General features: G+C 44.6%; 1 protein-coding gene across 1 annotated transcript in view; it reads right to left on the reverse strand.

Moving 5' to 3' along the window:
- CHTF18 (chromosome transmission fidelity factor 18) overlaps nucleotides 1-12,635 on the reverse strand; it is a 37,318-nt gene that overhangs the window by 12,807 nt on the left and 11,876 nt on the right. Inside the window, exons 8-15 of the mRNA XM_007437446.4 lie at nucleotides 11,118-11,330; nucleotides 9,971-10,068; nucleotides 6,825-6,948; nucleotides 5,489-5,625; nucleotides 4,187-4,280; nucleotides 3,563-3,661; nucleotides 3,011-3,141; nucleotides 1,544-1,712 (exon numbers count right to left, since the gene is read on the reverse strand). Of these exons, the coding sequence (XP_007437508.1) occupies nucleotides 1,544-1,712; nucleotides 3,011-3,141; nucleotides 3,563-3,661; nucleotides 4,187-4,280; nucleotides 5,489-5,625; nucleotides 6,825-6,948; nucleotides 9,971-10,068; nucleotides 11,118-11,330 (1,065 nt within the window). The remainder of the gene's footprint in view (nucleotides 1-1,543; nucleotides 1,713-3,010; nucleotides 3,142-3,562; nucleotides 3,662-4,186; nucleotides 4,281-5,488; nucleotides 5,626-6,824; nucleotides 6,949-9,970; nucleotides 10,069-11,117; nucleotides 11,331-12,635) is intronic.

Below are 12,635 nucleotides of genomic sequence, written 5' to 3' on the forward strand. Positions count from 1 at the left end.
AGCAGGCTCCTCAGAGATGAACCCCACAACTCCCAAACTGGAAGATGAGGTCCTCCACCACTGCAAAATGCAACGAAGAGCAGCTGATCAACAGATGACAGAAGAATTTTGCATGGACTGAACTCTACAGGCTTTTCAAGGCTAGGTATCCCCAGAAGAACTACATCTATCAGGAGATTTTGCCTTTAGCCACAGAGCCCTGAAAAATAAAAGGCCCCCAAGTTTTCCAAGATTCCACATTTAGAAAAGTTCTGGAAATCTCACCCCAAGATTCCAGTCACTGAAAAATGTAAATAAATTTTGGGGAGCTGCAAATATTATGGGTGAGGGGCCCTCCATTGTGCCTTTATTTGAGTTAAACTCTAAAAGATGTGGCTTGCCCTGAACTTGGTAACCCTGAGTGTTTTAAGTTTCATTCTGGGTTTTAATTATTATTTTATGTACCACTACTTTAAAGTAATCAGGCTTCTGGAAAGGATGGACCAGGTGCTACAAAAATTGCCTGCATCTCCTTCAAAGACTGAATAGTCAGTCGTCTTGATGAGGAGGGAGGGGAACAAAATGAATGTTGTATTTGGATTTTATTGCTGTTGTGATTTGCTATTTATTCAGCGCCAAAGGACACCATTGTCTGCAGAGTTCAAGCCTCAAAGTCAGGTAAGGTCCGGTCTCCAAGGGGCTAACAGTCAAAGGTCAATAGTAAAGAAGATATCAGAAGAGGTGAAGGAGACAGGAGGTTCATGTGAGATGAATACAAATAAAATCAGCAACACACATTAGTGTATTGTCGAAGGCTTTCACGGCCGGAATACGATGGCTGGTGTGGGTCTTCTGGGCTGTGTGGCCGTGTTCTGGAAGTTTTGGTTCCTGACGTTTCGCCAGCATCTGTGACTGGCATCTTCAGAGGGCAGGAGCAGTTCTCTCTGTGCCCAGGATGATGTGACCCTGTTGTGGGTATTTATAGAGATCAGTGAGGGTGCCAGAAGGGGTGGGGGGTTTGGGTTAACGAGTGGCTGCTTGTTTTGGTGTCAGGATATATGTGTATCTTCCTGGGGATTAGGCAGGTTTTTTTCTGTTGAGTTGTTAACGAGTGGCTGCTGAGGGTGATTAGCATGTTCATCATGTGAATTGTTCACGCGTCCTGGTGAAACACATTAGCTTTGGCTGGAGAAAGAATATAACAGAGGATCAAAACAGGAAAAGGTGAGTGTTGATGGGAGACGTAAAGGAAGGGCATGAGAGACAGCAAAGACGACGAAGAATCTATTTGTGTTCCTTTTCACACTCTTTGTAACTTTTTTCTTTATTCTTACTCTATATTATCATGTTTTCTTTTACTTCTGTGAAAATCTTTAATAAACATTTTATATGTATTTATATACAATGCGTGTTTGTGTGCAAAGAATCAGGGGCCAAGGGTGGACCCTTTCAGCGACCCAACACAAATGGGCCACTGCCAGGTGAGTCACAGGGAAACAGGTCATGAGATGGGAAGACAGGTCTGAAGAGAGGAAACGAGCTGAATCTAAGCTATGGTAAGTACCTGGCTGAGCTTTTCGTGTTCTCCCGAAGAGACACTGAGGTGCAAAATGCGATGGAACTGCTGAGTGGAGGAACTGATGGACGTCTGACCGGCTCCTCTGCCAAACACATCACTGGCTCCACCAAGAAGGAGGCTGGCTGGAATGGAAGGGTCTGTGCCTAAGTTCTTCCTTGGCAAGGAAGAGGAAGCAACAAAACAGAGGTTGGTTTCTTTGTGAGTAGCAAAGAAAAGCCACATTTCAAGATTATTTAAGGGAGGGACAGATAAAGGGCAATCAGTATCTTAAAGAATGAATGAATGCTTTATTTTAGTAGGTAAAGTGATGCAGCTGGAAGGGAAACCAACAGGTCTGTCCTCTGGGAAAGGGTTCCTCACCCTTGGCAACTTTAAGACGGGTGGACTTCAACTCCCAGAATTCCCCAGCCAGCCTTGCTGGCTGGGGAATTCTGGGAGTTGAAGTCCACCCGTCTTAAAGTTGCCAAGGGTGAGGAACCCTGTTCTGGAAAATAAAAGATTGAATGTTGAATTATCTGATAGCTGTGGCATGTTAATTACCAGAATCTTAATGGAAAATGCACTCACACCTCTCAGAAGAAAGGGTAGAGCAAGTGTCTTGTTTTGAAGGATACGAATGCAAATACTCAGTGACACAACAGACAACCTCAATCATTTCTGCCTCATATAAAGCCAAGGAGGTTGCCTGTCGTATCTCTGAGTAATTTCTCTAGCTTTCTTCAAATGTCATGATAAAATAACAGAATGCGCACTGCAATATCATGATGTGCATTTCCCCATTTCCCGACAGGCAGAACAAAATATTTCAGCAATGGCCTAAAGTACTTCTGCACAAATGAGGCTACCTGATGAATTCCTGAGCAACTTATTTGTTGCAGCACACAAACAGTTAACCTGTGCCATGCTGATTTAGGAACCTCGTTTTAAAACTCCTGAGATCTGTATTGGATAGACCTGGATACAAACTTGAAAAAGGGAATTTCAACAAAACCTGCTCCACGGGCCTCAGAAACAAAGATTAAGAAAGAACCCCAAAGTCTTAACAATTAAAAACTCAGGAGTGTTTCAGAGAATCAAGATTTAAAAAATCTCATTTCTGCAAATGTAGCCTCCTTAAAACCGGAGGCACGATTGGCTTTGCTTTGATCCCTATGCATAATAAAATGTTGCTGCTTCTGATGGTGGTTCTTATTTGTTTCATTTATATTCCAGGAGCAAAGATGGTTTACACTGTGCACCCTCCACGTTTATTCCAATCATCACCCTTGCAAGGTAGGCTGGGCTGAAAGAGTACAACTGGCCCAAGGCCACTTAATGAGCCTGAAGGGCTGAAGAGAGTCTTCTTGGTCTGGGGGCCAAACGTCTTGACCATACATGATGGTTGCAACTTGAAAACAGTCTCTTCCTGGCTTAGAAAGAGTTGAGCGAGGCACAAGAGCTCGCCTTTCTCACCTGCGCACTTTGGGCAGCTGGAAGATCTCCTGCCAGATGGAAAACAGCCCTTTGTTCTGGTCTTTTAAGCCAACCGTTGCAGTCTGAACCGTCCTCACGTTCAGCTCTTTCTTGCCTCGGCTGTACAGGAACTTGAATAAGAGGAGACTGGGTTACATGGGGCGGAGTGGGGCGAAGGGGAGAAAAATGCCAGGCTCTGATCATTACCAGCTTGGCTCAGGAAGAATCTGAGCAAGCAAAAGATGCACAGTTCATCTGCCTGAGAATCTTTCATCAAACAGGCAAATTTCTAGTCCTTACGGGCACGCAGCACTTTTTGAGCGCTGTGCCAAAGTCTTTTAGGGCTGCATATCTGGGTTCCCAGGCAGCACGTTTCTATAGTGACCCAACACAATAGGTGAGTACCAGGATAGGGAAACGTTTATGCAAAACTTTTTAAATGTGGAGGTCTGAGCAGAGTTATCAAATAATAATAGAGCATTTGTTTGGCATTCAATCCCTGCTTTCCACTTCTGATGTGGAAAAACAGAACTGGCTAGCGAGACAACCAACCTGCAGGGTGTTAATGCAAGAGCGAATGTCATTGTCTGTCTTCTCACACAATGCTGTGAGTGCCCCGATATCAGCTTTCATGCCCTGTAGGACGGTGATCTGAAATGCATAAGGATGGGCATTATGCTGACGCATGGATGGCCTTGCATCCGCGTCCACAAGATGTATTAGCAAAGTTGCATTATTATAGGAATTAGCATAAGACACGCTAGGAAAATCCTGATCAATGCTCAGGGCAAAAAACCTTTGGATCAGCATCGTTTTCATCTAGCTTTTGAACACTAAGAGTGACAGGAAAGTCAATCTTCTAGGATAGAGAGCCATCACCGGGAAGGTCCTGCCGACACCTCAGGCAACAGAAGGATACAGAGTGAGGACCTTCCACAGGACTAAGCAAGCAGGTGGGAGCCTAAGGAAACAGATACATTCTGCAGCTTGCAAAGGCTGGGGCTGTTTGCAGCTAAAAGGGAAAACAATTCAATTATTCAATTATTCCCATGCTTTTCTGTACTGGGCAAAGGCCAAGCAGGTCTGTCTTCTGATGCTTACATGTACAACATTCTTACTGCAGGGAAAATGATCACAAACAAGGAAATATAAAAACAGGTGGTTGGGTGTGCTTGCCTCATGTAGCCTCTGGACCAGCCTTGACTGAGAAGTTGAGGGAAAGCTGAGAATAAAAGCTTGCTGCTTCAGAAGCCGCAAAGCAGGGACATACCTAGAAAATAGAAGAAGAAAATATATCAACAAAGATGGAAAGATTCAGAAATATCTACCATGGAGGAATGGTGGGTGAAGATGACAGAATTTGTAGAAATGGCAAAATTGACTCATTTGATTAGGGAGAAAACAACATTTATTAGTCACTGGAAACCCTTTATGGACTTTTTGCTAAAAATGGAAAAAGATGAATTTTTGATGATTAGAAAGGGTAAAGTATGGGAAGAAGGGAATTATGATGTAACCTTAAAGAGGGAGGACAGACGATAAATTTATTTGTAACTATTGTAAAGATCAGAAGCTTTATATTTTTTTTCCTTTTCATTATCTATTCATCGCTTTTCTTTTCTTTTCTTCTTAAATCTGCATCATTTTTACTATTGCATAACATTCTTCAAAAAAATTAATAATAATTAAAAAAAGAAAATAGGAGAAAAATGTATCTAAAAGAATCAGCGTAACGGCAGATGTGATGATGTACTGGGACTTAGGAGACACAAGCTTAAGGCCACTCAAACATGGAGTTAATGGGATGATTGGGGCCAGTTGTTCTCACAGAGTTGTTATGGGGTCAAAATGTGTGTCACTGTGATCTCCCAGAGGAAATTTTTATTTTTTTTATTCATGGTGCCTTTGAGTCAGTTTTAGACTCCTGGCAACTGCCTGGGCTAGTCCCTGCAGTTTTCTTGGCAAGGTTTTTCGGAAGTGGTTTGCCATTGCCTGCTTCCGAGGCCTGAGAGGGAGCGACTGGCCCAAGGTCACCCAGCCGGCTTCGTGCCTAAGGCAGCACTAGAACTCGCAGTCTCCTGGTTTCTAGCCTGGGGCCTTCCCCACTGCACCAAACTGGCTCTCTAACCCAGAGGAAAGACAGGATATAAATGCAGCAAGAGTAACAACAGTCATCAGCACCATCTTCTCAGAACCACAATACCGAAGGAGTTCCCACAATAACAAGAAAAAAGAAACTAGCCATCAATCATGGCGATCGGCAATAGCAAGAGCTCAAATAAGAGAGGAGAGGTTTGAAACGGAATTTTCAGACAGCTTTAAAAAATGGGAGATTTTTCTCGTCAAGGTCTATTAGCCTTGAAAGTCTGCCAAGATGTCTGATGAAAATCCCACAGTGCTTTGCTTTCATTTCTTCGCACACGGTGTGGAGTGATGTGCCTGCTCTCACATGTACTTTTCCTAAACAGAATCTCTTACTGGTCATTGCAAATGCAGACGACTGGCCGGAGCAGCAGCCCGCCTTCTCTTCTGCTCTTTGTCCCGCTTGGTCGGTCTTCGGATTCTGCCACACCAGCTTTACGGTTGATTATGCTTAACAGCACATTGATAGATGCCTGAAAAGACAAGAGGGCCAAAATAATTACAGGCACTAGCGTATGGGGATGGAGAACTCTGAGAAAATCTAGAAAGAGCCATCCTGAATCAGTTCGAGGGCCAATCTCGTTGAACACGACGTCTTTAACCAGTCATATCATAAGCAAGGGAGAAGGCAATCCCCAAGCTTCCCAGATGGTATCCTGAGGCCACTGGACATGGAGACTATTTTACCCGGCATGACTAGTAGCCACAGTTTCTGTCCATTGTTTAATATTTTTAAGCAGACTGCAGAAAGCATGCTTTACTGTTGCTTCCATTGTTCCTGTAAGACATCTTAAAATGTTCATTTAAATAAGAAATAATCCTTTTGGGAAAATCTTTCCATATATTGGATGGCGGATCCACCATGCGCAACCGACTTCCCACATATGGTAGTGTCCCAAGGACAAAAAACAAGGGAGCACGTGACTTGTTTTGAGTCACTTTTATTCCCAATGGCGGGGGCTCAAAATAATGTGGAGCAAAAGCTCTGCAGCCAGTCCTCATTTAGCAACCACCTGTTAGCAACCATTTGCAAATATGTTGGTCATACATAGCAGTAAAAAAAAAAATTCTGACCAATACATGCACTCATGCCCAAATGTCTGCTCTTGACAACAACATACACCAGAGGGAGAGTAATGCGGGCATTGCTGCATGAGAGAACTTTATCTAAATGAGACAGCAGCAACCAGTGATCTTTGCAGTATCTCTCTCTCAGTCACGTGGTTCTCTTAGTGACCATGTTGCTTAGTGACCATTTCATTGGAACCAATTGCGGTTGCTAAACGACAGACTGTATTCTATTTGAACATTGGAACACAGAGTCTTTTGTTCTGAGCGTGGAACACTCAAACCATTTCATCCTAGCAACCAAGAAAAGGGACATGGAAATGCCCAGGGTGGACCATATCCAGGATCTAGAGGGAGAGCAAATTCTTCCATATGGAGGATAAAACATGCCTTTTAAAAAGATTCCACTCTCTGTAAAAGATTCACAGAAATTGTTAAGAGGCAAGAAGAAACTGAGGAGAGTTGGATGTGTTTATCCTTGACAGAAGAATGTGGGAGGAACAGTATTATTTTAAAGGGCTTCACAGAGATGGTCAAGATCTCTCTCATCACCAACTGCAGGATACAGAAGAACCGACTGATGAATCAATCAAGATTCCCTTACCATCGGGGCACCATCTATCTCATCAATGACCAAGCAGTTGGGCTTCTCATTGGCTCCCAGCACTGATTTCATCTGAGTGGCAGCCTCAATTCGTGTTTTGAAGACATCTGGGCTACGGTCATCACTGAAACAAACATTCTGGGTTAAAGAGGAAGCAAGGATGGTAGGTATACTTACTGGCTTGCCATTTTAGAAGAAAAAGTTCATACATCTGATGAAACAAGTTCCACAGAAAAGTTATTTCTATAATAAACCTGCTAGCCAGTTAAGTCTCACTAGTTTCTTGGTTATGCTAGAAAGTGCTGTATCTTGGTTTATTTGCAAATAAAATAGCAGTGTGCATTGACTCCACACCAATGCCAGTGAGGTGGTGGTGGGGACGCTGATGGACTTTGCGACTTTCTAGTCCCATATTTTTAATTCTCTGGCTTCTTTAAAGAATCCTATTTATTTTATATATTTAAAATGCTTTGCCAATACGCTGCAGTAAGCATATTGACTATGCACTATAATTTAGTCAGTGCCAACATTTTCAGGTGAATCTTGTTGACCCCCACCTGTTTAATGTATTTCCTTACGGTTCTATCACCTTAATGGAAGGAGTAGCATAGATATATTTGGGTTCATGTACCCAGAAACAAATAATTTTCAAGGCACTATATACAGGTAGTCTTCGCTTAATGACCATTCATTCAGCGACTGTTCAAAGTTACAGCAGTGCTGAATGAATGGTATTTATGCCTGGTCCTTGAAGTTATGGCTGTTGGAACGCCCCTGCAGTCACAGGATCAAAATCCAGGTGCTTGGCAGCCTGCCTGCATTTACAACTTCAGCAACCCCCACCTACCTATCTCCCCCCATCTCTGCCCTTTTGGCCCCTTGCACTCCACAGCCCCTGCTGCCCTGTGCTCCGCAGCCCCCAGCACTGCAGCGTGAAGTCATGGCCGCTCCAGTCCAGCCCGGCCCTGAGGCATGAAGCTGTGGCTGCCCCAGCCTGCCCTAGCACTGAGGCAGGAAGCCGTGGCTGCCCTAGCCCCATGAGGAAACCTCGCGAGGCAACAGGAACGGTGCGCACCACCTCAGGAAGAAGGCCTTGTGTGGCCAGCAGCTGCCTCATGAAGTGCCAGGCCAGGTGTGCCTTGTCAGCAGTGGGAGCAAGAAGATGGCTAAGGTCAGCTGGAGGCAGCTGAGCACAGGGGAGCAGGGGGTGTGGAGGTTAGGGTGGTGAGGGCAGCTGCAACCAGGGTGGCCACGGCTTCATGCCTCGGTGCTGGGCTGGGGCAGCGGCAGCTTTGCCAAGGGCTAGCCCAGGTGTGCCTCGTCAGCAGCAGGAGGAAGAAGACGGCGAAGATCAGCTGGGGGCAGCAGGGTTGGCGGAGTATAGGATGGCTTGCACGCCTTCCTGGCCCTGACACTTAGCTGCCCAGGACTCATAGCTTCCTGCTGGCTTCCCCAATGACTTTGTTGCTGGAAGCTGGTAGGAAGTTGCGAGGAGGTGCTCGCTTAACAACGGCAATGGGGACTGCTGGGATTGCCATCGCTAAGCAATGTGGTCACGTGACGTTGAGCTTTACGACCGCATTGCTTAGCAATGGAAATTCCAGTCCCAATTACCATAGTTAACCAAGGACTACCTGTAGTGTTAAGGAACCAATGAAATTTTGGGATAAATATAGGGAAAGAGTAAGTCCAGACTTCTCCCCTCATGTTTCCTTACTGAATGTCTACTTTTATGATGAAGAAACCACTAAGAAATTTGCTCACTGGAGAGACAATACATTGTTTAGATAGTGGCAGCAGTTCTAGCACTTCTGGTTGCCGTTAAGTGAACAGCCACAGGTCGTTAAGCGAGGATGTCACGTGGCTGCCATTTGTGATCTTTCGCTGGCTTCCCCATTGACTTTGCTTGTAGGAAGCTGGCAGTGAAGGTTGCAAACGATGATCATGTGATCGCGGGATGCTGCAACGTCATAATTGCGAGCTGGTTGTCAAGTGCCTGGATTGCGATCACGTGACCGTGGAGGCGCTGCAATCAACGTAAGTACGAGGACTGTAAGTACCACTCGTTCAGTGCTGTTGTAACTTTGAACAGTTGCTGAATGAGTGGTCAGTAAGTGAGGACCACCTGTACTCTCAAATAAGCAGCACAGCAACAAGATAACTACAAAACAAGGGGAATATTGAGAAATTTGACTGAATTTGAAAATCTTTTACTGAACATTTATTGGGTATAATCTAACAGTGAGATACAATTCAGAACCTGAACAAATCAAAGATTGTATGATCGAATGGATGCAAAATCTGAATACAGCTATAGAGATTTCAGTGGAAAAAGAATACTAAATTCAGCTCAAACATTCCACTTAGAAGTGGAATGTTTTATCACTGGTACATTATTCCAGTCACGACTGCTAAAACGAATAGCTTCTTTCCCCCAAAATGCTAGAAATGCTATGAACAGTTTGGACCTTTTTTCTATATGTGGTGGCAATGCTGCAAAGCTCAACAATATTCACCAAACCACATATTTCTTCAAAATACATTGAACTGGCATTGAGGGTTGTATATGCCTTTTATTGGAAAAGATCTTTAACCATTTTTAAAAAAACAGCCACAAACCTCAACTCCCCCACATCACACTGATGATGTTACCAAGGAAGGTAATGAGGTTTGCAAGGAAAATGCCAAGCACAGAGAACACCAAGAAACCTAACCCCGAGCTACATATATTCTCCATTATTGGAACATTCCTCTTGCTAAAATCAACAACAAATCTTCAGTGGCCAAAGCCATCTTGGGTTGCCAGGCATCGCACTCCCTCCTTCTCCAGCTCAGCTTAGCAACACCTCTCCCCTTCTGTTATGTGAAAATCCTCCTCAGGGAAGCAATGCCGTCTTCGCTACTCCTGGGGTCTACTTATCAACCACAAAAGAACAAAGCAGGTGCTCGCACGGATGCGTGACGGACTTGCAGGATGACTGTGGCATCAGCGCACCACAGAAAAGAAACAGCAGCCCATGTTGACTGAGCTCAGGTGTTTACAATTCTTTTATATACTGAGTGTGTTCTGGCACACAATTCAACCACTTTCTTGCCCAGTGGTTTTGTCTGTCCATTGAAGCTGCAAAAAAGGAACTAAGACTGACCTGGCATTCATTTCCACCACATTATATCCAGCGTGCTTTGCAATGACATGAGCCAGAGTAGTCTTCCCCAAGCCAGGCGGTCCGCAAAGGAGAGCAATCTACAGACAGAATGAGAGCGATTTAGAGTCACGTTAAAGCGTCTTCTGAACTCACTGCTGCTCAGCCTGGTGTAAGAAATCAACAGTCCAAAGCTTAAAGACTAGGCAAGGGGACAAGGGATGAATACTAAAGCCTTTACAACACCCACTCCCCAAGGGTGTCACTCAGGTAGAGTCAGAAGGCCGAGAGGTGCAGAAACACACATCTGCAACAGAGAAAGGTCTTCCGGGAGTACTGACCTGACCCGGCACTGCAATGAGTTTGGGATTCCAACTAAGGAAGGCGGCTGGGAAAATGCTACTGATGGTGGTTTACAGTGTGATCTTGAGTCTATTCACAGGCTGAGTGCCTTATCCACTGTTAATTATAAGCCACGTTTAGCTCGTTGTGTGAATGTAGATACCGTGTGCCTTAAACTGTCGGCTATAAGCTCTTAGGGAAAAAAAGACTGTGGAATAATTTAAAATTTCCAGAAGAACATATGGGTTAGCAGAAGGTAAAGAAGCAAAAAGTAGTGAGGAGACAGCAGAGAAGGGGGCAATCTTTAATCCTACATCAAGGCAGAGAAAAAAGGAAGCAGCATTCACCAGTAGCACCAAATCTAGTTGGCACTGAAGACTAAGGGCCACAAGGCCTCTTCTCTTCTAAGCCAGAAAGGGGGTGAAGCCATTGCCAAGCACCTCCTCTGTGAGGAAGAGAAGACTTTCTGCCTGTCTTGGAGGCTGAGACAGATGAGCTGAGCAGACACAAAACGGAAGTGGATCACCAGCAGCAGCAGTAAAGTGTGCCAATGAGACAGCATTGGACGTGCAAAGCTTTCATTTGATGCGTATCTGAAAAAAAAAATCATTGGATCTGGAATTCAGATCTAACTTTTGCTGTGAATTCACTGGTCTTGGGCACCTTCCAGCTTGCAAGACAGGAATGGATAAACGTACAAGGCCAGGATCCTCTGAAATGTTCTGACTAACCTAAAACACAATATAAATGTGAAGGACAAAGGTTATGCTTTCAACTCGATCTCTGCGCCAGGGACCAGTTTCCTCACCTTGCATTTTGGTCGATTGTGCTGGTCCAGCTCAGCCTCCAAGGCCTCCTCCGTCATCTGTGCTTTGGTCTTCCATCTGGTTCCCTGTTCTCTGGAAGGCTTGAAAGGTGGCTGGGTCCCAGAGGGCAGCGGGGCCTTCCTGCAGGGTTTCTCCTTCCCAAACACAAGCACGTCCCATAGCTTCAGCCACTTCAGGAGGCACCGATTCGTGTACTGAGGTCAGAGATGATGTTGAAGTGGGTGAAACTCCAAGGATACACAAATCATTGCACACAGGCCAGAAATATTAAAACAGGCAGATGTGACAGTCCTTATTTTGGTGGGTGCAAGTGGCCTGGAACCTTTTGATTTCCACACTCAAAGGAATATTGCAAAAAAAAAAAAAACATACAGGAGGTTGAGGCTCTGTCCCTCTGTCTGTCAGCAGGATAACTCTTCAAAAACAGATCAGAAAGGGGCCAGTTTTGGTCCATGAGGAGAAGTTGGTAAAAGATACCAGCTCAAAGAAGTGTATGCCGCATGCAGTGTGCTTCTCAAGGCACACAGACACACAAAGACACAGAAACAGTCTGAAAGACAACAGAAGCACACATCCACACGTTACCCAGAAAAAAACACAGCCCTCCAGTGGCCATTGCTAGTGAAGGCCTTGAAGGAAACTGCAGGCTAGCTAGGCCCCCCTTGTTGAATTGTGATGTGCGATTCAAAATGGTCTGCTTTCACAACTGGAAAGCAATTTGCTCCAACTGTGACGTAGCAGTCAGCAGTGTTTTCTTTGTTCTAGGAGCTATGCAAAACACTGAAGAAACATCATTTCCTACAGAAGCAAATTACACTGTCCATTAAAATTCTGCTTTCTGCTTCTGAATTTACATTGTCTACGTTAGCATCTCCCACCCTGGGCAACTTCAACTCCCAGAATTCTCAGCAATGGCCACGTCGGCTAGATCCACACTCCTGGAAACTGCCTAGATTAGGGAACACTGGTCTAAGCATTTAATAATCACAAGACATTTAAGTGGGATGAAGAAAGATGGCGACGAGGAAACACCTCCTGTGATGAGCTCTCTCAAGGAGGCTGCCTCTGTTGCCCTTTACCTTATTTTATTTCATAGTATTTTGCTTTACTGCTTTTACTCTGCTCGTTTTTTAATCTTAATTTTTAAAACTCCTCACCACTTGCCTGAACCTTCTGACAGACAGAGCAATCATATTGGAGAACAAGAAAGCTGTCAACATGGGGAGGAGCCTGAAGATCTAGGTCTAAAATTAAAATTAAATTTAAAATTTAAAACAGGGTTCCTCAACCTCAGCAACTTTAAGATGGGTGGACTTCAACTCCCAGAATTCCCCAGCCAGCCCTAAATCTGCCTTCCAATAAATTATTGCAACATTCAGAAGTCTTAAAGAACACAAACACCGACACTACTCCTCTTCCAGAGGATATATCTGAATACCTTAAAATCACGGGATTTTCACTCATTGCCAGCCTGTGGGTTATACCAGAATCTAACAGTG

The sequence above is a fragment of the Python bivittatus genome, unplaced genomic scaffold (assembly GCF_059951505.1).
Source record: "Python bivittatus isolate LINGU-HERP-01145 unplaced genomic scaffold, Pbiv_v1 ctg000030_np1212, whole genome shotgun sequence".
In the NCBI taxonomy this organism is placed as follows: domain Eukaryota; kingdom Metazoa; phylum Chordata; class Lepidosauria; order Squamata; family Pythonidae; genus Python; species Python bivittatus.